Source organism: Eucyclogobius newberryi, unplaced genomic scaffold, assembly GCF_026437365.1.
Source record: "Eucyclogobius newberryi isolate DKJ021-1_F unplaced genomic scaffold, fEucNew1.0.hap1 SCAF_4, whole genome shotgun sequence".
In the NCBI taxonomy this organism is placed as follows: domain Eukaryota; kingdom Metazoa; phylum Chordata; class Actinopteri; order Gobiiformes; family Gobiidae; genus Eucyclogobius; species Eucyclogobius newberryi.
The window spans coordinates 32,281,749-32,309,195 of record NW_027316056.1 but is presented as its reverse complement, the minus strand read 5'-3'; the positions used below and the strand labels follow the sequence as shown (position 1 = coordinate 32,309,195).

Below are 27,447 nucleotides of genomic sequence, written 5' to 3'. Positions count from 1 at the left end.
ATGTTTTGAGGGCCGCATTTGGCCCCCGGGCCACAGTTTGGACCCCCTGGCGTTATCTGTAAATAAAGTGCGTGAGGTGACAGCTGATTGGACGCTGACATGTCGCGCGCCACAGAAGCTTTAGTGCACGAGCTCTGAGCCCGCGCGCGCCTCCTTCAGCCGCCCGTGTCCGTGAGATTAGACTCTTCCAGCGGATGAGAGAGAGCCGAGACCCCCTGAGGCTACAGCGCGCGCCCCCCGGGACCCTCCAAACCGTGACTATTGCGTGATGTGTTCGAGCCGAGGGAGCCCGAGTTAGGGGCCTCCACATGCTCACGCACTCGTAAACTTTCAGTGTCGGACGTGTTTGTAGCCTTCTGCGGGAGGATAAGCCGCGGCAGGACAGGTGTCTCCCCCGCTCCAGCCCCCGCGCGCTCCACGGACTTAACCCCGGTCCCACGCGCTCTCTCGGTCACACTTTCGGCGTGATGTTGCGGACGCCGTGGCTCGTCCCGTGGCTCGTCCTGGTGCTCTGCTGGAGGGGCACGAATGGCGCGGGGCCGGCGGACCAGGGGGGCCGCGCGCCGGAGGACGTGCGCCTCGACTCCCGCCGCCCGCGCGCCTCTCCGCCGTTGGCGCCGCCGCTGGACTTCGGGTTCGTGCCGGCCGCAGTGTACGACACCCACGCGTACTACGAGCCCGGGGCCATCGGGATGCTCTTCCACGCGGTCCACGCGTTCTTGTACGCGGTCCAACCCAACAACTTTCCCGCAGGTACGTTTGAACCGCGCGCCGAACCGTTAAACGTGGATATTGTGACTTAACAACAGGCCTGTAGTTGTTAAGTAAAATAATTATTAGTAAATCAATAGTGTCTTAAATCAGTTTGAAGCCAGGCTCATAGATCTGACTCAGAACATCACAGAACATGTCCTGAACTCAAGGCAAAGTCCAGGGTCATCACCGGAGGCTCGTGGGATAATATTTGCTCAGTGGCGCCGCAGATACAATGTCTTAAAATGACACAATTGTCTTCTCTAGCTCGTTAAATTACCCATAACAGTTCATATATCTACGTCAGTATGTATGGATGTCAGATCAAGAGCTGATCGGCCAAGCGTTGGGTCAATCGCTGATTCAGGTCAAAAGTGTGCTCCCCGTAGATCCCACGACTGACCAGCAGCTCATGTCCAGATCCATATGGTAACCCAGTGGTCCACATGGTAACCCAGTGGTCCACATGGTAACCCAGTGATCCACATGGTAACCCAGTGGTCCATATGGTAACCCAGTGATCCACATCGTAACCCAGTGGTCCATATGGTAACCCAGTGGTCCATATGGTAACCCAGTGGTCCACATGGTAACCCAGTGGTCCATATGGTAACCCAGTGATCCACATGGTAACCCAGTGATCCACATGGTAACCCAGTGGTCCATATGGTAACCCAGTGATCCACATGGTAACCCAGTGATCCACATGGTAACCCAGTGGTCCATATGGTAACCCAGTGATCCACATCGTAACCCAGTGGTCCATATGGTAACCCAGTGGTCCATATGGTAACCCAGTGGTCCATATGGTAACCCAGTGGTCCACATGGTAACCCAGTGGTCCATATGGTAACCCAGTGGTCCATATGGTAACCCAGTGATCCATATGGTAACCCAGTGATCCATATGGTAACCCAGTGGTCCATATGGTAACCCAGTGATCCACATCGTAACCCAGTGGTCCATATGGTAACCCAGTGGTCCATATGGTAACCCAGTGGTCCACATGGTAACCCAGTGGTCCATATGGTAACCCAGTGATCCACATGGTAACCCAGTGATCCACATGGTAACCCAGTGGTCCATATGGTAACCCAGTGATCCACATGGTAACCCAGTGATCCACATGGTAACCCAGTGGTCCATATGGTAAGCCAGTGATCCACATCGTAACCCAGTGGTCCATATGGTAACCCAGTGGTCCATATGGTAACCCAGTGGTCCATATGGTAACCCAGTGGTCCACATGGTAACCCAGTGGTCCATATGGTAACCCAGTGGTCCATATGGTAACCCAGTGATCCATATGGTAACCCAGTGATCCATATGGTAACCCAGTGGTCCATATGGTAACCCAGTGGTCCATATGGTAACCCAGTGATCCACATGGTAACCCAGTGATCCACATGGTAACCCAGTGAGCCACATGCTAACCCAGTGATCCTCATGCTAACCCAGTGAGCCACATGGTAACCCAGTGATCCACATGGTAACCCAGTGATCCACATGCTAACCCAGTGATCCACATCGTAACCCAGTGGTCCATATGATAACCCAGTGATCCATATGGTAACCCAGTGATCCACATCGTAACCCAGTGGTCCATATGATAACCCAGTGGTCCACATGGTAACCCAGTGATCCACATCGTAACCCAGTGGTCCACATGGTAACCCAGTGATCCACATGGTAACCTAGTGGTCCACATCGTAACCCAGTGGTCCATATGGTAACCCAGTGGTCCATATGGTAACCCAGTGATCCACATGGTAACCCAATGGTCCACATGGTAACCCAGTGATCCACATGCTAACCCAGTGATCCACATGCTAACCCAGTGAGCCACATGGTAACCCAGTGATCCACATGGTAACCCAGTGAGCCACATGGTAACCCAGTGATCCACATGGTAACCCAGTGATCCACATCGTAACCCAGTGGTCCATATGGTAACCCAGTGGTCCATATGGTAACGCAGTGATCCACATGGTAACCCAATGGTCCACATGGTAACCCAGTGAGCCACATGGTAACCCAGTGATCCATATAATTACCCAGTGGTATCGCTCGTTAACCCAGTCGTACAGGGCTTTGTTTGTCTTCCATGACCGACTCTGGGCGATCATGTCGGGCGATGACACGCGGCGCAATAGGATTCAGGGGCATTAAGGCTGCTCCCATTTTGGTGCCGGGGCCCGGAGCCGCGGCCTGGCTAATCAATTAGCAGATCAGCGATTAGAGGAGGCTTTCTCAGTCACCTGCATCACCGCGTAATACCTCATAATCCACTGGACCATATGCTTCTGCTGCCGGGGACTTTCCAGTTTTGACCACCGCGGCAGACCCTGGCAGAGCACCGGGACCCCCTGCCGTTTGATACAAGGAGCGCTGATCTTTGGCACTTGTTGCACTTCAGGTGACGCTTTTGTTCCATGAATGAGGCAAAGTTGAGCTGGTCGTAACTGATCTAAACAAAGACAGGGAAAGCTCTTGGTAAAAGAGGCCTTTAAAGCTGGAGGTGCCTGAGCGCGGTCAGTGAAGCAGGTGGACCACCCTTGCACTGTCAATAACGGGGCCTTTCTGTTTGGAGTTTGCATGTTCTCCTCGTGTCTGGGTGGGTTTCCCCCAGGCGCTCCAGTTTCCTCCATCAGCCCAAAACAGGTTCAATAGGTAAAATGCATCCACATACTGCAGTCCTGACCAAGCCTAGCACAAAGCTCTGCTCCTGAGTGACCACTGCTCCTGAGGAGACGCCCCAGGCACTGAAGGACGGGTCAAATGCACTCATTTACCTACGGGACAATAAAGTGCACCTAAACCTTAATATACTGGCGCACATGGCTCTTTGCATTGGATAATATCTTTTCCAACTCAGTGACGACAGCTTTGTCTTGATTTTTTCCCCCACAAAGTAATGTTTTTACAATATGTTGAACGATGGGAAAAAAAGTTGGTTAATGCATTGTTAATATTGAACAAGAAATTAGTTGAGCCAAGGTCCTCTGGGACTTCAGATACAGACAGACAGAATGGTAATGGAGAACCAACCGGACATAGTGGTGGTTGACAAGAGTCAAAGGAAAGCCGTGGTGGTGGACATTGCAGTGCCATGGGATGGTAACATCCGGAAAAAGGAACATGAGAAATTAGAGAAATACCAAGGCCTCAGAGAGGAGCTGGAGAAGGCCTGCAGCGTGAACGTATCGGTGGTGCCCGTAGTGATCGAAGCACTTGGGGCAGTGACCCCCAAACTGGAGGAATGACCCCTAAACAGGAGGAATGACCCCCAAACTGGGGAAATGGCTTGAGCAGATCTAGGAAAAACATCAGACATCTCGGTCCAGAAAAGTGCAGTGCAGGAACAGCAAAGATACTGAAGAACCCTCAAGCTTCCAGGCTATGTATGTATGTATGTATGTATGTATGTGTGTGTGTGTATATATATATATATATATATATATATATATATATATATATATATATATATATATATATATATATATATATATATATTATATATTAGTAGCATTGTCATCTTATCCCTGAGATACACAGTGGGTAGATTAGAGGATTAGCCTACACAGAGCTAATGCTAACATCACACCGCTGCCACAGCTACAGATGGCATTGTCTCACACATACAAACACACACACACACACACACACACAAAGTGGGTCATAGTCTGGGTGTTTGTTTGCCCTGATTACTGTCATCTTGGTTTATAGGAAGTGTGTTATTTACATGCAAAAACCAAAGAGAGAAACAATCAGTTTAAAGGGATCTTTTACATTCATTCATATATAATATAATACAGAATGGTCTTTGTTGTTATGGAGAGCACGACTTGTCACATTTTGATCATTATGACAAAGGAAGTCCTCGTAATCTTCTTAGTTGTGTCCCACTGGAAGCTAAACATCAGCTAATGCTTCCTCAAAATACATAGTGATTATAGCATTGTGTAACAAATCATGCCCTAATCTATATGATACAACCTGATAGTGTCCTTACAGCTGTCATGGTCAGACTCTCAGTGCGGTGATAGTGTCCTACAGCTGTCATGGTCAGACTCTCAGTGCGGTGACAGTGTCCTACAGCTGTCATGGTCAGACTCTCAGTGCGGTGATAGTGTCCTACAGCTGTCATGGTCAGACTCTCAGTGCGGTGATAGTGTCCTACAGCTGTCATGGTCAGACTCTCAGTGCGGTGACAGTGTCCTACAGCTGTCATGGTCAGACTCTCAGTGCGGTGATAGTGTCCTACAGCTGTCATGGTCAGACTCTCAGTGCGGTGATAGTGTCCTACAGCTGTCATGGTCAGACTCTCAGTGCGGTGATAGTGTCCTACAGCTGTCATGGTCAGACTCTCAGTGCAGTGATAGTGTCCTACAGCTGTCATGGTCAGACTCTCAGTGCGGTGATAGTGTCCTACAGCTGTCATGGTCAGACTCTCAGTGCGGTGATAGTGTCCTACAGCTGTCATGGTCAGACTCTCAGTGCGGTGATGGTGTCCTTACAGCTGTCATGGTCAGACTCTCAGTGCGGTGACAGTGTCCTACAGCTGTCATGGTCAGACTCTCAGTGCGGTGATGGTGTCCTTACAGCTGTCATGGTCAGACTCTCAGTGCGGTGATGGTGTCCTTACAGCTGTCATGGTCAGACTCTCAGTGCGGTGACAGTGTCCTACAGCTGTCATGGTCAGACTCTCAGTGCAGTGATAGTGTCCTACAGCTGTCATGGTCAGACTCTCAGTGCGGTGATAGTGTCCTACAGCTGTCATGGTCAGACTCTCAGTGCAGTGATAGTGTCCTACAGCTGTCATGGTCAGACTCTCAGTGCGGTGATAGTGTCCTACAGCTGTCATGGTCAGACTCTCAGTGCAGTGATAGTGTCCTACAGCTGTCATGGTCAGACTCTCAGTGCGGTGATAGTGTCCTACAGCTGTCATGGTCAGACTCTCAGTGCGGTGATAGTGTCCTACAGCTGTCATGGTCAGACTCTCAGTGCGGTGATAGTGTCCTACAGCTGTCATGGTCAGACTCTCAGTGCGGTGATAGTGTCCTACAGCTGTCATGGTCAGACTCTCAGTGCGGTGATAGTGTCCTACAGCTGTCATGGTCAGACTCTCAGTGCGGTGACAGTGTCCTACAGCTGTCATGGTCAGACTCTCAGTGCGGTGATAGTGTCCTACAGCTGTCATGGTCAGACTCTCAGTGCGGTGATAGTGTCCTACAGCTGTCATGGTCAGACTCTCAGTGCGGTGATAGTGTCCTACAGCTGTCATGGTCAGACTCTCAGTGCGGTGACAGTGTCCTACAGCTGTCATGGTCAGACTCTCAGTGCGGTGATAGTGTCCTACAGCTGTCATGGTCAGACTCTCAGTGCGGTGACAGTGTCCTACAGCTGTCATGGTCAGACTCTCAGTGCGGTGACAGTGTCCTACAGCTGTCATGGTCAGACTCTCAGTGCGGTGACAGTGTCCTACAGCTGTCATGGTCAGACTCTCAGTGCGGTGATAGTGTCCTACAGCTGTCATGGTCAGACTCTCAGTGCGGTGACAGTGTCCTACAGCTGTCATGGTCAGACTCTCAGTGCGGTGACAGTGTCCTACAGCTGTCATGGTCAGACTCTCAGTGCGGTGACAGTGTCCTACAGCTGTCAGACTCTGATCAGATTTTGATCATCATAATCGTTATTTGAACGATATAAACTCAAAAACACAGACAAAAAGAGCTGAAGTGACAAAGACAATGACATCATTCAATCAAAATGTCTACATAATAAACGTTTTGTGATTCTTCCTCACCATAGTAATAATAATGCTGAATGTTTGTGCATGCACTTCAGCACCTAATGTGTTTGAGGAGTTTAGGTGAGAGTTTATGTTTATTGTTTATTGTAAATGTGTTGTTTTTGATCCATCCTTTCCTAAACTTGGGAGCAGTGCAGTTTGGAATCCTCACGCGAGAGCTGGGTCCTGAGTATTTATCTGGAGCAGTGCGTTTCAAACTGTGGTGTGCGTACAGGTGCACGGGTGGAACGAGAGCTGCTGGTGGTTGTTGTAGAATTGGGTGTTTGAGTGGTCAAATCGTCCGGACCACAGGTTACTGCCATCGTGTCCTCGGGCAACGCACTTAACCTGCCCCAGGACCCAGGAGCAGACATTGTGACCGTGTCTGATGTATTTAAATTGAAGACATAAAGAGACATTTCTGCTTTTTTCCTCATTTTTACTATTTCACATTTGTAATACAATTAAATACATGTTCAGCACTTTTCTGTTGGATTGGTCTAGCCCAAAATAACTAACCTGAGACGTTAACAACAACAACAACAACAACACAACAACAACACCACACGTAGCTGTTAAAAAGCTCCTGTTAAAAATAGCCCAGAGACATGTATTATTAACCGCTTGTAGTATTATCACAGAGCAACATTGTATTTTTTTAGAAGTATTATCACAGAGCAACATTGTATTTTAGAAGTATTGTCACAGAGCAACATTGTATTTTAGAAGTATTATCACAGAGCAACATTGTAATTTAGAAGTATTATCACAGAGCAACATTGTATTTTAGAAGTATTGTCACAGAGCAACATTGTATTTTAGAAGTATTATCACAGAGCAACATTGTATTTTAGAAGTATTGTCACAGAGCAACATTGTATTTTAGAAGTATTGTCACAGAGCAACATTGTATTTTAGAAGTATTGTCACAGAGCAACATTGAACAGTTTAGTGTTGTTTACAATCAACGTGTGTTTTTTACTGAGTCAATACGGTTAATTCAAGCGTAATTGAAAGCATAAGATCTTGTCGTTGTGTAAGTCCTCGTAATCCCTCAGAGCAGGTCAGTGTCAAGGATTGTCCACGTTTTAATGTTAACGTCTTCTTCTACTTCTTCATCTTTAGGCTTCACTCTTTATACTTCACTCTTTAGACTTCACTCCTTAGACTTCACTCTTTAGACTTCATTCTTTAGACTTCACTTTTCAGACTTCACTCTTTAGACTTCACTCTTTAGACTTCACTCTTTAGACTTCACTCTTTAGACTTCATTCTTTAGGCTTCACTCTTTAGATTTCACTCTTTAGATTTCACTCTTTAGACTTCACTCTTCATATTTCACTCTTTAGACTTCACTCTTTATTTTTCACTCTTTATACTTCATTCTTTAGATTTCACTCTTTAGACTTCACTCTTTAGATTTCACTCTTTATACTTCATTCTTTAGAATTCACTCTTTAGACTTCACTTTTTAGACTTCATTCTTTAGACTTCACTCTTCAGACTTCACTCTTTAGACTTCATTCTTTAGGCTTCACTTTTTAGATTTCACTCTTCAGATTTCACTCTTAAGATTTCACTCTTTAGATTTCATTCTTTAGACTTCACTCTTTAGATTTCACTCTTTAGACTTCACTCTTTAGACTTCACTCTTCAGACTTCACTCTTTAGACTTCACTCTTTAGACTTCACTCTTTAGACTTCACTCTTCAGACTTCACTCTTTAGACTTCACTCTTTAGACTTCACTCTTTAGACTTCACTCTTTAGACTTCACTCTTCTGATTTCACTCTTTAGACTTCACTCTTCAGACTTCACTCTTCAGACTTCACTCTTTAGACTTCACTCTTCAGACTTCACTCTTTAGACTTCATTCTTTAGACTTCACTCTTTAGATTTCACTCTTTAGACTTCACTCTTTAGACTTCACTCTTCAGACTTCACTCTTTAGACTTCACTCTTTAGACTTCACTCTTTAGACTTCATTCTTTAGGCTTCACTCTTTAGATTTCACTCTTCAGATTTCACTCTTAAGATTTCACTCTTTATATTTCATTCTTTAGACTTGACTCTTTAGATTTCACTCTTTAGACTTCACTCTTCAGACTTCACTCTTTAGACTTCACTCTTCAGACTTCACTCTTTAGACTTCACTCTTTAGACTTCACTCTTTAGACTTCACTCTTCTGATTTCACTCTTTAGACTTCACTCTTTAGACTTCACTCTTCAGACTTCACTCTTTAGACTTCATTCTTTAGACTTCACTCTTTAGACTTCACTCTTCTGATTTCACTCTTTAGACTTCACTCTTTAGACTTCACTCTTCTGATTTCACTCTTTAGACTTCACTCTTTAGACTTCACTCTTCAGACTTCACTCTTTAGACTTCATTCTTTAGACTTCACTCTTTAGATTTCACTCTTTAGACTTCACTCTTTAGACTTCATTCTTTAGACTTCACTCTTTAGACTTCACTCTTTAGACTTCATTCTTTAGACTTCACTCCTTAGACTTCCCTCTTTAGACTTCACTCTTCAGACTTCATTCTTTAGACTTCACTTTTCAGACTTCACTCTTTAGACTTCACTCTTTAGACTTCACTCTTTAGATTTCACTCTTTAGACTTCACTCTTTAGACTTCATTCTTTAGACTTCACTCTTTAGACTTCACTCTTTAGATTTCACTCTTTAGACTTCACTCTTTAGACTTCACTCTTCAGATTTCACTCTTTAGACTTCACTCTTTAGACTTCACTCTTTAGACTTCACTCTTTAGACTTCATTCTTTAGATTTCACTCTTTAGACTTCACTCTTTAGATTTCACTCTTTATACTTCATTCTTTAGAATTCACTCTTTAGACTTCACTTTTTAGACTTCATTCTTTAGACTTCACTCTTCAGACTTCACTCTTTAGACTTCACTCTTTAGACTTCACTCTTCAGATTTCACGCTTAAGATTTCACTCTTTAGACTTCACTCTTCTGATTTCACTCTTTAGACTTCACTCTTTAGACTTCACTCTTCTGATTTCACTCTTTAGACTTCACTCTTTAGACTTCACTCTTCAGACTTCACTCTTTAGACTTCATTCTTTAGACTTCACTCTTTAGATTTCACTCTTTAGACTTCACTCTTTAGACTTCATTCTTTAGACTTCACTCTTTAGATTTCACTCTTTAGACTTCACTCTTTAGACTTCATTCTTTAGACTTCACTCCTTAGACTTCACTCTTTAGACTTCACTCTTCAGACTTCATTCTTTAGACTTCACTTTTCAGACTTCACTCTTTAGACTTCACTCTTTAGACTTCACTCTTTAGATTTCACTCTTTAGACTTCACTCTTTAGACTTCATTCTTTAGACTTCACTCTTTAGACTTCACTCTTTAGATTTCACTCTTTAGACTTCACTCTTTAGACTTCACTCTTCAGATTTCACTCTTTAGACTTCACTCTTTAGACTTCACTCTTTAGACTTCACTCTTTAGACTTCATTCTTTAGATTTCACTCTTTAGACTTCACTCTTTAGATTTCACTCTTTATACTTCATTCTTTAGAATTCACTCTTTAGACTTCACTTTTTAGACTTCATTCTTTAGACTTCACTCTTCAGACTTCACTCTTTAGACTTCACTCTTTAGACTTCACTCTTCAGATTTCACGCTTAAGATTTCACTCTTTAGACTTCACTCTTCTGATTTCACTCTTTAGACTTCACTCTTTAGACTTCACTCTTTAGACTTCACTCTTTAGACTTCATTCTTTAGATTTCACTCTTTAGATTTCACTCTTTAGATTTCACTCTTTATACTTCATTCTTTAGAATTCACTCTTTAGACTTCACTTTTTAGACTTCATTCTTTAGACTTCACTCTTCAGATTTCACGCTTAAGATTTCACTCTTTAGACTTCACTCTTCTGATTTCACTCTTTAGACTTCACTCTTCAGACTTCACTCTTTAGATTTCACTCTTTAGACTTCACTCTTTAGACTTCACTCTTCAGACTTCACTCTTTAGACTTCACTCTTTAGACTTCACTCTTTAGACTTCACTCTTCAGACTTCACTCTTTAGATTTCACTCTTTAGATTTCACTCTTTAGATTTCACTCTTTAGACTTCATTCTTTAGACTTCACTCTTTAGATTTCACTCTTTAGACTTCACTCTTTAGATTTCACTCTTTAGACTTCACTCTTTAGATTTCACTCTTTAGACTTCACTCTTTAGACTTCACTCTTTAGATTTCATTCTTTAGACTTCACTCTTTAGATTTCATTCTTTAGACTTCACTCTTTAGATTTCACTCTTTAGACTTCACTCTTTATACTTCATTCTTTAGACTTCACTCTTTAGACTTCATTCTTTAGACTACGCGCCCCCGCGTTGCGTTCTGTCAAATCATATTCCCGTCATATCGATGCCGTCGTCGTGCCGCGCGGGCGTCGTTGGGCCTGGCCCTCGCCAAGTTCTCCCCAAATGTCTGTCTTTTTTCCTTTTGTTGCCCCTCCATTCTGTGTCGCTCCTCTTAGCCGTCTAAGATTAGCCGCCGTCGGTGGCTAATGCTAACTAAGAACCCGGGAAACAACAGGTGGTGTCGTCAAGACAACTCCAGTTTGTCAATCTTTTTAAAACTGTACAGATACAAGGAAAAACCCTGACTCCATCTGCGTCACACGCGAGGCGGAGGAGAAGGTGCTGTTTAGAGGATTATCCATGTGCTTACCAAAGACCCCCTTTTACTGAGATGCGCCCCAATCAACGCCTTTTCACCTTTCTCACAAAGGCCTTCAAAATATTAGCTTTTTAAATTCAAACTCAACTCAAAATGAAACACAGAAAAGACAGAACAGTAGCCAGGATCTGTTCTTTTGTACGCATAAGCTGGGCGGGGGGGCGCTGGCGGTGGGTGCTGGCCGAGGGGGCGCTGGCCGGGGGGGCGCTGGCCGGGGGGCGCTGGCGGTGCGGCGGCAACGGTAAACGCTCGTATGCTGCGTGGTAATTACCTCAGTGGCTCCCGTAAAGACCTTAAAGGTGTCGCTTCACCTCACTCGGGGTCAGAGCAGACGTGTCAACAGCCTGGGCAGATTTACCGTGTGCGTTACCTGGAAGTGTCGTGTGCCATCAAAACTGCTTTCAAACGGCTTTCAATCTGTTTTCAAACGGCTTTCAAACGGCTTTCAAACTGCTTTCCATCTGTTTTCTCGCCTCAAATCGACCGATCGTGAAAAACTAAAAGAAAATGGCCAAGTCAGTTGAAGTTCAAATTGGACTCCTGATCTGACTGTAGCTTACTGCCACTTACTGCAAATAAGAGTGTGTAATGTTTCTATTTTGATCTTAAGTATATTTTTAAGGAAGTTATCTGTTTTTATTATTCTACTTCCACTTTATTCCATTTATTCCGTTCCTAATCAGCGTTTCTCTTCCTAATCTGTGTTACAACAGTGTACAAATAAATGGTACAAATAAAGCTTCTCTTATCTCATCTTATTCACATGCGTTTACTGACAGAAGATTGTCCCTTTATGTTTATGTTTATTTCATATGGGACGGTGCACATTGATCAGTCAGTCCAACATGTACGTGTGCCAGAATTTGCCACGCAGGCTCATTTTCATCCCGTTGGCAGGTCGATGTAGACAGAAATATAGGACTCGTAATAGGCACAAAACGCTCCACGTACATGACATAAGTACAGTGAGGATCAATGAAACACAATACTTTGAGGAGAGACGTGACAATGGACAAATAACAGTCACAATTTCCCCCGACAACAGTTGTAAGAGAAGGTTGTTCACGCGTCTGATTGTTCTACTAAAGAAGAACAATAGAGTATTTGTATTTAAGTTAAGTCAGTTCATTTGTGTATTTAAGGTTTTGTACAGCAGAATTCTGTCGGCATGGATAATCGACCACTTGATTTAAAAGTAGCGGGTCACTGATGGTTTGAAATGATTGGATCTCCCTTTTTTTAAGTTGTTTTGTTCAATATATAACCAGAGATACAGTCAGATCTCCCATGCGCACGTCAGTTTCCTCAGTGTCCACTTTGACGGCAGCAGACGTCACCCCGGTTACCTGCTGAGGAAGTGTTTGGGCGAGTCGCTGCCGCACAGGTGTAGGCTTAGCAGGCCGACCTACATACGGTTGGGCCTGTCTACATCACTGGTAAACATCTGTGGATTATACTCAAACTGTACCTCGTTATCTGCCTGTATGCACACTTTTACACACACTAATGATACACACATTTATGAATTGTCTCATTTTGTCTTTTGCCAGATCTCATTGTGAAAGTTATACAGCAAAATATGGGCGGCATCAAAATAGAGGAATGGAGAAAGGTATGTATCGCTAACATAAACGTTAGAACTGTCTCTTAGTATTCCATGTATTTTGAGTGTTTTGAACACATTGAGTAATTCTGACTGGGAAAAAGTATGACACAAACTGCACCGACGATTAGGCAAGGCAAGTTTATTTGTAGAGCACATTTCATACACAAGGCAATTCAAAGTGCTTCACACAGCAGGAAAAACGCATTGAAATCACAAAGAAATGACAAAAACAGAAATGCAATAAAATTAACTAAATAAAAAAAATTACCACCTAGCCACAAAGGGTAACGTGTTTTCGGAGTCCAACTCCTTTTTAAATCCTTTTTAAATCAGTCCAACTGATTGTCTAAACTAATGAAATCACAAAACAATTTAAGACATAAAAGAGAAGAGTGCAAAGAAAATCCTTTCAGTCAAACACAGCTAAACAAAACTGTTTTTATCATAGATTTGAACATTGTGAGAGTAGAACCTGTCTCACATCTTCAGGAAGAATGTTCCAGATTTTAGCTGCATAAAACTGAAACGCAGATTCCCCATGTTTAGTCCTGACTCTGGGCACCAGCAGGAGGCCGGTCCATGTTTAGTCCTGACTCTGGCACCAGCAGGAGGCCGATCCAATGTTTAGTCCTGACTCTGGCACCAGCAGGAGGCCGGTCCATGTTTAGTCCTGACTCTGGCACCAGCAGGAGGCCGGCCCATGTTTAGTCCTGACTCTGGGCACCAGCAGGAGGCCGGTCCATGTTTAGTCCTGACTCTGGCACCAGCAGGAGGCCGGCCCATGTTTAGTCCTGACTCTGGGCACCAGCAGGAGGCCGGTCCATGTTTAGTCCTGACTCTGGCACCAGCAGGAGGCCAGTCCATGTTTAGTCCTGACTCTGGCACCAGCAGGAGGCCGGTCCATGTTTAGTCCTGACTCTGGCACCAGCAGGAGGCCGGCCAATGTTTAGTCCTGACTCTGGCACCAGCAGGAGGCCGGTCCATGTTTAGTCCTGACTCTGGCACCAGCAGGAGGCCGGTCCATGTTTAGTCCTGACTCTGGCACCAGCAGGAGGCCGGCCCATGTTTAGTCCTGACTCTGGGCACCAGCAGGAGGCCGGTCCATGTTTAGTCCTGACTCTGGCACCAGCAGGAGGCCGGCCCATGTTTAGTCCTGACTCTGGGCACCAGCAGGAGGCCGGTCCATGTTTAGTCCTGACTCTGGGCACCAGCAGGAGGCCAGTCCATGTTTAGTCCTGACTCTGGCACCAGCAGGAGGCCGGTCCATGTTTAGTCCTGACTCTGGCACCAGCAGGAGGCCGGCCAATGTTTAGTCCTGACTCTGGCACCAGCAGGAGGCCGGTCCATGTTTAGTCCTGACTCTGGCACCAGCAGGAGGCCGGTCCATGTTTAGTCCTGACTCTGGCACCAGCAGGAGGCCGGTCCATGTTTAGTCCTGACTCTGGCACCAGCAGGAGGCCGGCCCATGTTTAGTCCTGACTCTGGGCACCAGCAGGAGGCCGGTCCATGTTTAGTCCTGACTCTGGCACCAGCAGGAGGCCGGTCCATGTTTAGTCCTGACTCTGGCACCAGCAGGAGGCCGGCCCATGTTTAGTCCTGACTCTGGGCACCAGCAGGAGGCCGGTCCATGTTTAGTCCTGACTCTGGCACCAGCAGGAGGCCAGTCCATGTTTAGTCCTGACTCTGGCACCAGCAGGAGGCCGGTCCATGTTTAGTCCTGACTCTGGCACCAGCAGGAGGCCGGCCAATGTTTAGTCCTGACTCTGGCACCAGCAGGAGGCCGGTCCATGTTTAGTCCTGACTCTGGCACCAGCAGGAGGCCGGTCCATGTTTAGTCCTGACTCTGGCACCAGCAGGAGGCCGGTCCATGTTTAGTCCTGACTCTGGCACCAGCAGGAGGCCGGTCCATGTTTAGTCCTGACTCTGGCACCAGCAGGAGGCCGATCCAATGTTTAGTCCTGACTCTGGGAACCAGCAGTAGGCCGGCCCATGTTTAGTCCTGACTCTGGCACCAGCAGGAGGCCGGTCCATGTTTAGTCCTGACTCTGGCACCAGCAGGAGGCCGGTCCATGTTTAGTCCTGACTCTGGCACCAGCAGGAGGCCGGTCCATGTTTAGTCCTGACTCTGGCACCAGCAGGAGGCCGGTCCATGTTTAGTCCTGACTCTGGCACCAGCAGGAGGCCGGTCCATGTTTAGTCCTGACTCTGGCACCAGCAGGAGGCCGGTCCATGTTTAGTCCTGACTCTGGCACCAGCAGGAGGCCGGTTCCTAAGGTCCTCAGAGTCTGAGATGGTTCATATGGCACTAACATGCCCAAGATGTACTTGGTGCTAGGCCATGGAGAGACTTGTACACAAGCAGAGCTGCTATTCTCTGATTAAGGACTGGACCAACGCTGTAACTGACATACGGACTGAACTTGGACAAATTTAACATGAATTGGACAAAATGGGACTTTTTTTTTTGTATTTGTGTTTTCTATTATTATGTTTTATTATTTTATTCTTTACTTTTCCTAAATCAGCATTTGAAATTTATTTTATTTATTTTATTTGTACATATGAATTGTGTTTTTTCTTAAATAAAAAACACAAAAAGATAAAAGTCTGGCTAGTCAGGCTAATGTTTTTGTTTGTTTGTTTGTTTGTTTTTACATATTTTGTGCCGTTAGCTTGTCTTGTAGCTAATCTTTCTTTCCCGACTGTTTGTTCTCTTGCTTACGTTTGCGGTGCAGCCAGACAACGTCGTCTTGTTACTACAGGTAAACACACACACACACACACACACACACACACATTGTAAATACACTGGTTTATCTCCAGGGGATCCACTATGAGGCGGGCTTCCTGATCTGTGCGCTCGTGGGCCTCGTGTTCGTGGTGCTCACGCCCGTCATCGCCGCCTGCTTCTGCGTGTGCCGCTGCTGCGAGAACTGTGGCGGCGAGATGCACCAGAGGCAGAGGAAGAACGCCGACTGCCAGCGCGGACTCTACACCGTGTCACTCATCGCTACCTCCAGCTTCATCGTGTGAGCTGAACTGTGACACACGATGAGATCATAGATAATAGATCATTCCCTGTGTCATTGGTTGCGTTGCTAAGCAGTAGACGCGCCATCTGATCTGACTATGTCTAATCTCATCTCTAAGAACATATGCGATCGATCAATGCATCCAGAGTTCAATAGTTATAGTTAGTAGTTAATCAAAACATGTACGTCACTTTTTTTTAACAAGCTGTCTTATTGTGAAAGGTAATCATTTGTTACATTATTATTGTTCTTTATTTCAATTATGTTTTATTTACGTGAACATAAATTACCATCTTGGATCGATCTACCACACTTTTTAAAGTGAGGCATTAAACATTTATAGGTGTTTTATTGCTCAAAAAGACCTTGAAAAACCTGTATTGTCACTAACTGCGCTCGCCTCTCCACAGATCTGATGTGTAACTTGTCCCCACGGGGATGTATAATGAATGAGTAGCATAGTTCTCGTTTAAAGCCGCAGTACTGAACCTTTTAGCCAAAAAAAGACTAAAATAAAAGTATGTTCTTTTTTCATTTTAGTTGTTTTTATTGCACTGAAAAACAGAAGAACTTCCATCTCTTTCATCTTCACAAACCTGACTCGTACTTGGCCTCCACCTGCTTGTTTCCATGGAAAAGTTGTTCTTTTAGCAATAATCTTCCACAGTATGAAAAAACAAAGAGTAGTTTTAACTTTCCTTGTCCATTTAATCCTACAGAAAGTCAAATTCTGTTAACTACTGACCACTCGTAACTTATAAACCTTCACCGATATCACCCCCTGCTGGTCGAGACCGAGTACTGCATGGTTATTGAGCGTTTATATTTCATGTTTTTCAGTCTGGGAGTGCTTATTTCTTACGCCGCCAATCACAACGTCAGCACCCAGATCAAGAGCACGCGGCGCTTCATCAACACCAACCTGCGGGACCTGAAGACCCTGGCCAACAACACCCCCTCGGTAAAACCGCTCAACAATCATGGCATCGACGCGCTAAAATCCCTCCTTTGTCTAACTGCTCGCGTGAAATGTGCCTTTCGTTACAGCAAATCGAGTACTTGACAGCGCAGTACACCACGGCAAAGAACAAAGTGCTCTCCGATCTGGACAGTAAGATAAACCTTCACTGTTGACATAAATGTTGTGTCTGGTTTGTCTATGTTTGACCTTTTTTTTTCTTCTTTTTTACAGACATTGGACCTTTGCTGGGCGGAAGGATCCAGAATCAGCTGGAGAAGGATGTGGTGCCGTCGCTGGACACGGCCTTGCGGATGGCGGGAGGTACGGTTTTGCCCACGTCGGTCAGATCACAATAACCTGTCGACACGAACGGCGGTCGTGTGTTTCTAACCACATTTTGTGCTCCCTTTTGAACCGAAGCCAAAGTCGAGGGCGCCATCAAAGGTAACGCGAGCGAAGTCCACGTTGCGGTCGTGACTCGGTGTCCGTTGATCCCGCCTGTCCTTCTGTGACTCGTGTAAACAGCTTTGCACCCCGTGACCTCGTGTAATCTGTGGCTGTTTGTTCAGAGTGATACTGCTGTGCGCTGCCCTCTGGTGTTCACGTGCCGTTTGCCCTCTGGTGTTCACGTGCCGTTTGCCCTCTGGTGTTCACGTGCCGTTTGCCATCTGGTGTTCACGTGCCGTTTGCCCTCTGGTGTTCACGTGCCGTTTGCCCTCTGGTGTTCACGTGCCGTTTGCCATCTGGTGTTCACGTGCCGTTTGCCCTCTGGTGTTCACGTGCCGTTGGTTTTCACGTGCCGTTTGCCCTCTGGTGTTCACGTGCCGTTTGCCCTCTGGTGTTCACGTGCCGTTGGTGTTCACGTGCCGTTTGCCCTCTGGTGTTCACGTGCCGTTTGCCCTGTGGTGTTCACGTGCCGTTGGTGTTCACGTGCCGTTTGCCCTCTGGTGTTCACGTGCCGTTTGCCCTCTGTTGTTCACGTGCCGTTTGCCCTCTGGTGTTCACGTGCCGTTTGCCCTCTGGTGTTCACATGCCGCTTGCCCTCTGGTGTTCACGTCCTCTGGTGTTCACGTGCCGTTTGCCCTCTGGTGTTCACGTGCCGTTGGTGTTCACGTGCCGTTTGCCCTCTGGTGTTCACGTGCCGTTTGCCCTCTGGTGTTCACGTGCCGTTGGTGTTCACGTGCCGTTTGCCCTTTGGTGTTCACGTGCCGTTTGCCCCCTGGTGTTCACGTGCCGTTTGCCCTCTGGTGTTCACGTGCCGCTTGCCCTCTGGTGTTCACGTGCCGCTTGCCCTCTGGTGTTCACGTACCGTTTGCCCTCTGGTGTTCACGTGCCGTAGGGTGTTCACGTGCCGTTTGCCCTCTGGTGTTCACGTACCGTTTGCCCTCTGGTGTTCACGTACCGTTTGCCCTCCCGGTGTTCACGTGCCGTTTGCCCTCTGGTGTTCACGTACCGTTTGCCCTCCCGGTGTTCACGTACCGTTTGCCCTCCCGGTGTTCACGTACCATTTGCCCTCCCGGTGTTCACGTACCGTTTGCCCTCTGGTGTTCACGTACCGTTTGCCCTCCCGGTGTTCACGTACCATTTGCCCTCTGGTGTTCACGTACCGTTTGTGTTTGTTGTGACTTGTGCGTGAACGAGAACCTTTTAGCTTCATCAAAACACCTTCAAAACATCTCTCCTCTTGTTCTCGTGACGTCCTTTGTCCGTTTGTCGGCGTTCACTTCACCTTTGTTCTCACAGCCATGCGCGAGTCCAAAGAGGCTCTGGAGAGCGTGGGCTCGTCTCTGGAGGTGCTTCAGGAGGGAACGTCCAAACTCCAGAACAGCCTGTCCGGAGAGCGGGCGTCGCTGTCCAACACGCTGTCCGACCCGGCCTGCACCAACGGAGCCGTGTCGTCCACGTGCAACGCGATCCGCGCTACGCTAGCCCAACTGGGGGTCAGCGCGGACTTCGCCAAGGTTATCAATAACTCAATCAATCGAGCTTTAGTCTAATAAAAGTCCAATAAAAGCAATCCCACAACTGACACACACACACACACACACAGATAAGATACACGAGTACAGATGAACCAGTTGAGAAACCCCCATCAAACATTGCACAGCCATTTTTCAAAGCACAGCCATTAAAATCAAAAGAGTTAAATTCAAAAGACCTGTTTCTATGGTCAATATGGTCAGTATCGCTGCGTACAATGAACAGAACGTTAAATAATAAGTCATGCGTGTAATTCCTTATCACTAAAGCGTAATAAGCCTTAAATATATATCTATACATTCACTTCATCGATCTGTTTTGTTGTGACATTCTCGTTTCAGCTGCCAAATGTCAACCACGCCTTGGAAAACGTCAACAATGTCCTCAAAACGGACCTCAGCAACATCGTTCAGAAGGTAGGACTCGTCTCGTTTCAAAATGTATCCAGAATTTTTTTTTTTAATACGAAACACGCTCCTTTGCTTTTTTCCGTCACCAGCCTCTCTCTCCTTTGTCTCCACTTTCAGGGCTACTCGTCCTTTAATGACACGCCCAAACTGGTTAAAGAGCAAACTAGAAATGTGGTCGCAGGTACACCGCCCGCTCTTTGTAGTAGTCTAAACGTTTTAATTTAATTTCACTGATTGATTTGACGGTTGGACGCGACTAACCGAGCTGAAAATAACCGGTCACTTTTCTTTCCCTCTCGCGCCGCTTCCGTCCTCAGCTCTGCCTCGTAAGTTCTGGCTTGCTTTCCCCCTTTTTCCCCTATTTTCCATCTCAAAAGTGCCAGACGCGTTCATAACTCGTGTGATGACGGGGTTTGTTCTGCTCGTGTCTGCAGGAGTGAAGGCCATGCTGGACAAGACCGGCTCGGAGATCACCAACTTTGCCAAGATGTTCCCGATCGAAGCGTCTCTGGCCAATTTCACCGTTTTCCTCAGCGAAGGCCAGAAGAATATCGAGGCGTATTACCCGCAGGTGGACCAAATGGACTTTTACAGGTTTGTTTATTATGCGGTCATTGTGTTACTCGTTATCATAAATGTACGTTGCCATATCGTCTTACATGGAGGTAGGTCAAGATTATTCCGGTTAATCGATTATCGTAATTATTCAGGTCACAGTATAATCGTAAGGACCAAAAAATACCAATCGTGACAATTTTAGAAATTTTTTTTGTTCGTTTTTTTGCCCAAAATATTGACTTAAATGTAAAAAAAACTTTATTTATCTGGCTGGAGAGCCGCGCGCGGTCAAATGGCCGCGCAGTTTCAGGGACCGCGGCATTTCCCTTATAGCCCGTTATAGCCTCATGGCTAACCCTAACCTTAACCCTAACCTTAACCCTAACCTTAACCCTAACCTTAACCCTAACCTTGACCCTAACCTTAACCCTAACCTTAACCCGGCGTGGTCTAAAACGGCGCTAAAACGCAGTCAAATAGCGGCGCAGTTTCAAGAGCTGCGGCGCGCGGCCGGCACGAAAATAACATGGCTTTTTCGGCCGCGCGCCGCGGCTCTGCAGACACTCCCTTAACTTTATTTGGTCTTTTAGTAATTTTAGTAATTTTACTTGTTTGTTTTTTGCACAAAAAATAGACTTAAATGTAAAAAAAAACTTTATTTATCTGGCTGTTTTTTGGGTCATATTTAACTTATTTGGTCTTTTAGTAATTTTTGTAATTTTAGTAATTTTTTTTGTTCGTTTTTTAGCGCAAAAAATATACATAAATGTTTAAAAAAATATTTATCTGGCATTTTTTTTTGTCATATTTAACTTGAGTTGGTCTTTTTAGTCATTTTAGTATTTTTTTGTTTTGTTTTTTAGCCCAGAAAATAGAACTAAATGTAAAAAAAAATTCGCAGTTAGTCGCAGTCTCGATAATCGGGAATAATCAATAAATCGTGATGTTTTTTTGTGACATTCATACTTCCGTGAGTATATTTTATGACAGAATGAGAGCTTTATGCCACATGCGTTCACTCCTCAGTCGAGCCGTACTCTAAACCGAGTCTGCGCGTCTCAATTATAAAGCACACATGCAAAAAGGTGTGACTTAAAACAAGCCCAGTAATGTCACCGGCGCGTTCAGCGATGAGGCCGAAGGCGATCCGCGCCCAGAGACGACGACTTAAGATAAGATAAGACAAGATCTTAATCCTTTAATATCCACACAAGGGGAAATTTGGTTGTTACAACGCAGTAGAAACAGGAGGAAAGACAGATTATAGTAAGTTTCAAAAACACACTCTTAATAGAACTCTTATGAACAGAAACAAAAATCTCTTATTAACAAAACTCCTCTCCTATCTTAATAGGGAATGGAGGGGGGGAAATAAAATAAAATAGATAAAGAAAAAGAAAAAGATAAAAAAATAAATAAGATAATAATAATAAAATAATGATAATAGAATAAAATAAAGTAAAAATAGCTAGCACAAGACTAGGTAATACTATTAGCAGGTAAGCAAACAGAATAAAAACAAGGGGAGGGGGGTGGAGAGGGGGGGATGATGACGCGTGCTTGCCCTTATGACGCGGTCTTGCCCCACCGCCCGTCAGTTTGGAGATTCGAGGAAAGGAGATAGTCTGTAATATAGCTAAACACTGTGGGAATCAATCAAAAAAACACTCTGGGTACATATATGAAGCACAAATAGCAATGTATGAAGGTTAAAAGCTCTGAAAAGTCGATTTTGCATGTTATGGGACCTTTAAACAATACACATACACGCACACGTTTCTAGATCTATTGTGAATTAATACACGCTTTTCTTATCTTTTTTTAGACATTTTTCTCTTGTAACTCCTGCGTCTTACACTTGTTTTAACGGGCCCAGTCGGAGATGAACTGTCGGGTTGAGCTGGTTCCTGAGGTCACAGTCACACTCTTTGTTGCAGGTGGATCGGCTGCGTGGTGATCCTCTGCATGGTGGTCCTGGTCCTGGCCTTCAACCTGCTGGGCCTGCTGTGCGGCTCCTGCGGCTACGACAAGCAGGCCTCGCCCACCACCCGCGGCTGCCTCTCCAACACCGGGGGCAACCTGCTCATGGCGTACGTCTACATGCTTACGAAAGAAGCGTTAGAAATGTGAAAATCAGCTTTAATGAGCTTTTGGAGAGCTTTAATGCCTTCAGCATTAACTTATCAATGCTGCTTTCGATCGATCCCCGCACGTTGGAGTGTCCCGCATTGTCACCGACCCCCTACCCCCGCCCACATCTCTGTACTCGGTCGTGATTGTCTGGAAAATTAAGACTGATTGATACAGGTAGTGTTCTAAAATGTCACGTAGACACTTTTCCCAAAGCAAAAACAGGTAAATGGCAAAGAACAACGTGAAATGAGTTCATCTATTCTGCCGTTATGAAGACAATGTAGGCGTTTCTGTTGCGTTTCTAGTGCTAAGTCATCAACATTGCCGTTTACAATGACTATCTACTCACTAACGCCAACATTAACCCTAAATACTTGGATAAAAAGCATCAGATATTGAACGTTTGCTGCTGTGGCGCTGTTGCAGTGGCGTGGGCTTCTCCTTCCTCTTCGCCTGGATGTTGATGGCTCTGGTGACCACTCTGTTTGTCGTCGGCGGGAACGTGGAGAAGATGATGTGCGAGCCTCTGGCCAACAGGCAGATATTCAAGGTGCAGTATGCTGAGCCCGACCATTGCTCGCTGGCGACGCCCTGTGCGCCCCCCGCCGCTCTGTGCCCGTCACACATTCACTAAAGTGTCTCGTGTTTTGGCTGTAGATCATCGACACGCCGTTCCTGGTTCATCCTGCAAAGAAGAACTTCCTCCCCGGCATGCTTTTCCAAAACCCCAACATCGACCTGACCATTGGGAGCATGTACAGGTAAACAGTGCCACATGCTGGTCGGGACAAAGCTTGAAGTTTGTGTCACGTTTTGACCAATCTCGTAACTACAGCTACAACTAACAAGTCGACTAAATAGTGAGGATTTATTCCATTAGTTTGTCTTGTCAAACGATTAATTATATTGTACATTGAGACTTTTTCATACATTATCAACCAAAAAAACTGTTTAAATGTGGTCACGGAAGGCTTCTAGAGAGAGAATATTGACAAATAATTGATTTTTAATAAAGCTGCCGTCTTTGTAAGAAAAGGTCTTTGTATGTGTCTTAGTCTGTATCATCCAGATAACAATTACCATGATCAAAATTAGATTACAATTATATTTTGTAGTCGGCTAGTCACGGTTAGCTGACTCTTAATTTCAAGCATGTTTTATTCCTCCTTATTAACTCGCACATTTTTCCGACTTTGACCTTTCCAGCGACGACGTTAATCTAAGAGTTTTTGCCCCACAGGCTTCATTAGACAGGACAGTGTAGCGTGAACACGGGGATGAGACTGGGGAAGGACATCGCAGCAAAGTCCTGTAGCAACTGCGTGGTCACGTTTAGTTTTTGCTTTCACCTTTTTGCAGAGAATGCTTCGAGAACAGCGGCCTTTACCACGCCCTGCAACTGGAAACGCTGTTCAACGTCAACTCCTTCCTCAACCGCACGGTGGTAAGCGGGACGGGATGGCAGCCAGATCAGCCAGCACAATAAACGAGTCCGCGGTAGTGATGCGTGTGTTTTTCGATTTGTGCTTTCTTTCCCGTCGCAGTACAACAAGGACCTCTCGAAGACCCTGGAGAGCGTGCAGGTGGACTTGCGGGACGTCTCTCTGCTGGAACAGGCCGGCAGGGACAACCTCCTCGCCTTCGCCGGCGCGGGACTGGGCCATGTGGACTACCAGGCGTACCAAGCCGAGGTGAGCCCGTTGTTAGCGGATTACCGGGCACATCAGACAGAACGTCCACCCGCCGTGATGAAATGTGCCGTAAACCCACATTTTGTACTGCAGAACAGGCTTTGAGATCGAAGGCCGAACATTCAGTCGTGGGACCAGATTTTCCACATTAAACACTGGGACACTCGGGTTGGGAGTAATGATAACGTGGTAAAAAAGTGTGGGTTAATTAAGTTCATGGTTTCTTTCATGGTTCAATTGTGAGTCAGTATATGAGGGAATTGAGGGCATCTTTTGAGTTTTCAAAGTCAGGTTTTCTCAATTTTGGCTGAAGCAGGGGTGTCCAAACTTTTTTCACCGAGGGACTTATACGGGGCTGAGGGCCAGAAAAAACAATGTTGAATTTGTCGAATGCATTTGACATTGTTTCCATGAGCCTCCACACCTTTAATAATACTTGGAACATTATTATTAGGTTGGTATAACCTAATAATAATCAGAAAATGTTAACAACTTTTTGCTGTTTGGACAAACTTAGCGGGAAGCCGGAGGGCCAACAAAAATTGGTCTAAGGGCCGCATTTGGCCCCCGGGCCGTAGTTTGGACATGCCTAGGCTAAAGCAACAATATATTTCGCTCTTTACATTAGGCAGGTATTAAAGTGGTCAAACTGGGACATGTCTTGTATAAAACTGGGACAAATCAATGGTTTTGGACTCATCTGGTGGGACACAGGACACAGGGCTGTCCCGGGTAAATGGGGCAGGTCTGGTCACCCTAAAGAGTCATGTGATGTTTGTCACGGGCGATACAGGATCCCTCAAACATCTATGAACTGATCCAGAACATTACGACGTGGACCTTAGAGATCCATGTTCTCTTTGCGTCTTTAATAATGCACAATTTGATGTATTTTCCCAGCTAAACAAAGGGGTCACACTCGTGGATCTGCTCTCGTTCTCTGCCGATTTAGAAGCTCAGGCCGACAACCTGGTAATTACGAGTCAGATTTTCTTTCCTCTCTTTGATTCATGGTCAAACCGAGCATCCTCACCCGTTCGTTTTCCCACCAGCCGCGCGGCGCACTGGAGAACGCTCTGAAAGGACACGCCAGCAGCATACGGCAAATCCACCGAGAGCAGGTCCTCCCTCTGGAGCAGGCCATGGTGAGTACCCACACCCGCCCCACAAACGCCCGCGCGCAAACAGACAAACAATACAAGCCTTTTCCCTTTTTCTCCTCTCCGAACTCACTGTGCCTCACGGTGACAGAAATTTGTCAAAGCGCGGGTAAGATTGACGTCGACCCGGCCCTAGCAGAGCGTGACGCCGTGCTGTGCTGTGATTCGTGCTGTTGTTAGATGTTCCGTGTGTGTGTGTGAGTGTGTGTGTTCCGGCTCGTTCCATAACATAACCGCTGCACGTTCTTGGCTTACAGAGCACAATGAGTCAGAGTATCAAACATCTGGCGAGGACGTCCACGGAGCTGCCAGTAAGAGAACATTCTTTTTTTTTCCCACTGGGGGTTAAAACGAACAAAACGTGAACATACTTGTCATTTCAGGGAAAAGTCAACAATATCTTGAGCGCTATTGACGCGGCAGAGTACCTCATCACTCACAACGCCTCGCACGTGGTCAAACAGGTGAGGAGACGCACACAAGACAAAGGGACAATCTGTGTTCTCAGTCTGTTGGTTCACACAACTTTTGCACCTATTCTCCACCTCAAGGTTTAGTTTACGTGCAATCTTTTAATGTATTTCGCTCTTTAATTGTCCGTGTGCTCGTTCAGGAGACAAGAGCCTACACAGAGAGTCTGGTGGGATACTTCAGACAGTACACAAACTGGGTGAAACACTCTGTGAGTACACTGCCTCCTGCACTATTGGCTGAAAGAATGACCGGTATTGGTATTTAGCGGAGGTGTTTGTGTCCACAGCTGACGGCGGAGGTGGCACAGTGTAAGCCCATCAGTAACATCGTAGACAGTCTGGAGATAGTGACCTGCAGCTTCATCGTGGACTCGGTGGTAAGAACTCTGCGTGTGTGTGTGTGCGTCCGTGTGTGTGCAGCAGGATGTGGAACAGGAACAAGAACGCCTCATTGATACTGAAGGGCTTGGAGGAATACAACATGGCACACTTTCACATATGAGGACAGCATGTTCCCCCGCCCCAGCCCCGAGCTCAGACACAGATCCCTCAGTATATTCAGCCTCTGGCACAGCTGAGCGGTAGAGTTTAGGTATGTATATCATACACCGGACAAGCTATGGAGTGTGGTAGATAAAACAGAGGATCAGTTATGTCCTGGCTGCAGCGTGTGCACGTGTGGCTGAAGAGGACAGGATGTTCTGAGCCAGACTGTACACGGCTCACACACGCATGCTTTCTGTGGGGAGTTTGATTGGTCCCAAGTACAATAACATTTTAGTAACGCAAAAGAGCCACAGCAGAACCAAAACGTATACATTTTCTTGCAATAATTGAACATATTTGTGTTTTTAGAATACGTTCTGGTTTGGTTTGGGAGGCTGCTGCATCCTGCTCATCCCCAGCATCATCTTCTCCGTGAAACTGGCCAAGTACTACAGAAGGATGGACACAGAGGACGTCTTCGAAGAGTGAGTTTCTACGTGCACTTTGTCCAATAGCCACTGGTTTTGTCCTCCACAGCTTTCCTACTATTGTTCTTCTTTTCATAAAGTTTGGTCTTCTGCCTTTCGTCCTCACACCACGACTTGACTTCTTATTCTGTCACTTCAGAAACTTGTCATTGTTGCTTTTTCTTTCCTTTTCTGCTTCATGAACTCCACTTATCCACTGTGATTTTGCACCAGTTTCATCGTGTCTTCCTTCCACGTCTCGTCTTTGCACTGACTCTTGCTCTTCTTTCAACACAAGCTTCTACATTTCCTACATCATGGCCTGAATGGCACGTCCGCTTCTCTTTCGACCAGCGTCTCCCACTCCTTTGTTGCATTGCGAGTGTGTCGTTTTAGCGTGTTCATTGGGCGGGGCAGGCCCAACTTTGTGAACGACGCTGCTTCCTAATGAGTCCAATTAAAGTGCGTGTGTTTGTATGTGTAGCTGTTCCCCGTATTTTGACACTCTGAGCCGGTTCCCTCGCGCTTCCGCTCCACCTTGTTACCCCGACTGGTGACACGATGGACCGTTCTTCTCCGGCGGGACGGCACTCGAAAGGTCCTCATTTAAAATCCTCTTCTACTCACCAACTCATCAGCCGTTCGTTCATTCATTTTGTTTTTTCCATCTGGAGACTGCCATTAACTGCCATTAACTGCCTTTTTCATCCTTTTATTGATCTTCTATTGACACTTTACAAGCAATAAACTGCAGCACTTTGACAGAAGATACAATCCTTTTGAACATTGCACTTTAAACAATGTCTCAAAATTACAATACGAGAAACAACTTACCGTATTGTCTGGAGTATAAGTCGCACCAGCCAAAAAATGCATAATAGAGAAGAGTAGAAAAAAGCTTCAGTTGTAGTCATCTGGACTCAGTTCGAAAAAATAGACGTTTCGACTCTCATCCAAGAGTCATTGTCAATAAAAGAATTTAGGTCGAGAACTCCGATATTTATACTATTCTGTATTCTACTATTCAACCTAAATTCTTTTATTGACAATGACTCTTGGATGAGAGTCGAAACGTCTATTTTTTCGAACTGAGTCCAGATGACTACAACTGAAGCTTTTTTCTAGTATGGAACATGCCTGGACGAATGAGGGATTACACCGACATAATAGAGATGGAAAAAAAACATATATAAATCGCACTGGAGTAT

At 45.7% G+C, this 27,447-nt stretch overlaps 1 protein-coding gene across 5 annotated transcripts; it reads left to right on the top strand.

Annotated features, from left to right (window-relative positions):
• The first annotated feature begins 340 nt into the window (after positions 1-340).
• On the top strand, positions 341-26,856 carry prom1b (prominin 1 b). 5 transcript variants are annotated; one of them, XM_072462214.1, is made up of 26 exons: positions 342-753; positions 12,833-12,894; positions 15,624-15,650; positions 15,712-15,917; positions 16,761-16,881; positions 16,968-17,031; positions 17,113-17,202; positions 17,302-17,325; positions 18,625-18,842; positions 19,203-19,277; positions 19,389-19,452; positions 19,706-19,865; positions 21,767-21,919; positions 22,389-22,512; positions 22,620-22,723; positions 23,322-23,406; positions 23,507-23,653; positions 24,554-24,625; positions 24,706-24,798; positions 24,905-24,922; positions 25,071-25,124; positions 25,197-25,277; positions 25,427-25,495; positions 25,574-25,663; positions 26,142-26,257; positions 26,724-26,856. In XM_072462214.1, exons 1-26 carry the CDS (start codon positions 468-470, stop codon positions 26,794-26,796), a joined length of 2,676 nt encoding a protein of 891 aa, XP_072318315.1. In that variant the 5' UTR covers positions 342-467; the 3' UTR covers positions 26,797-26,856. The 5 variants fall into 5 exon arrangements, with proteins under 5 accessions (XP_072318319.1, XP_072318315.1, XP_072318318.1 ...); XM_072462218.1 differs by lacking the exon at positions 15,624-15,650 and having other exon boundaries at positions 341-753; XM_072462217.1 differs by lacking the exon at positions 17,302-17,325.
• The last annotated feature ends 591 nt before the right edge of the window (positions 26,857-27,447 follow it).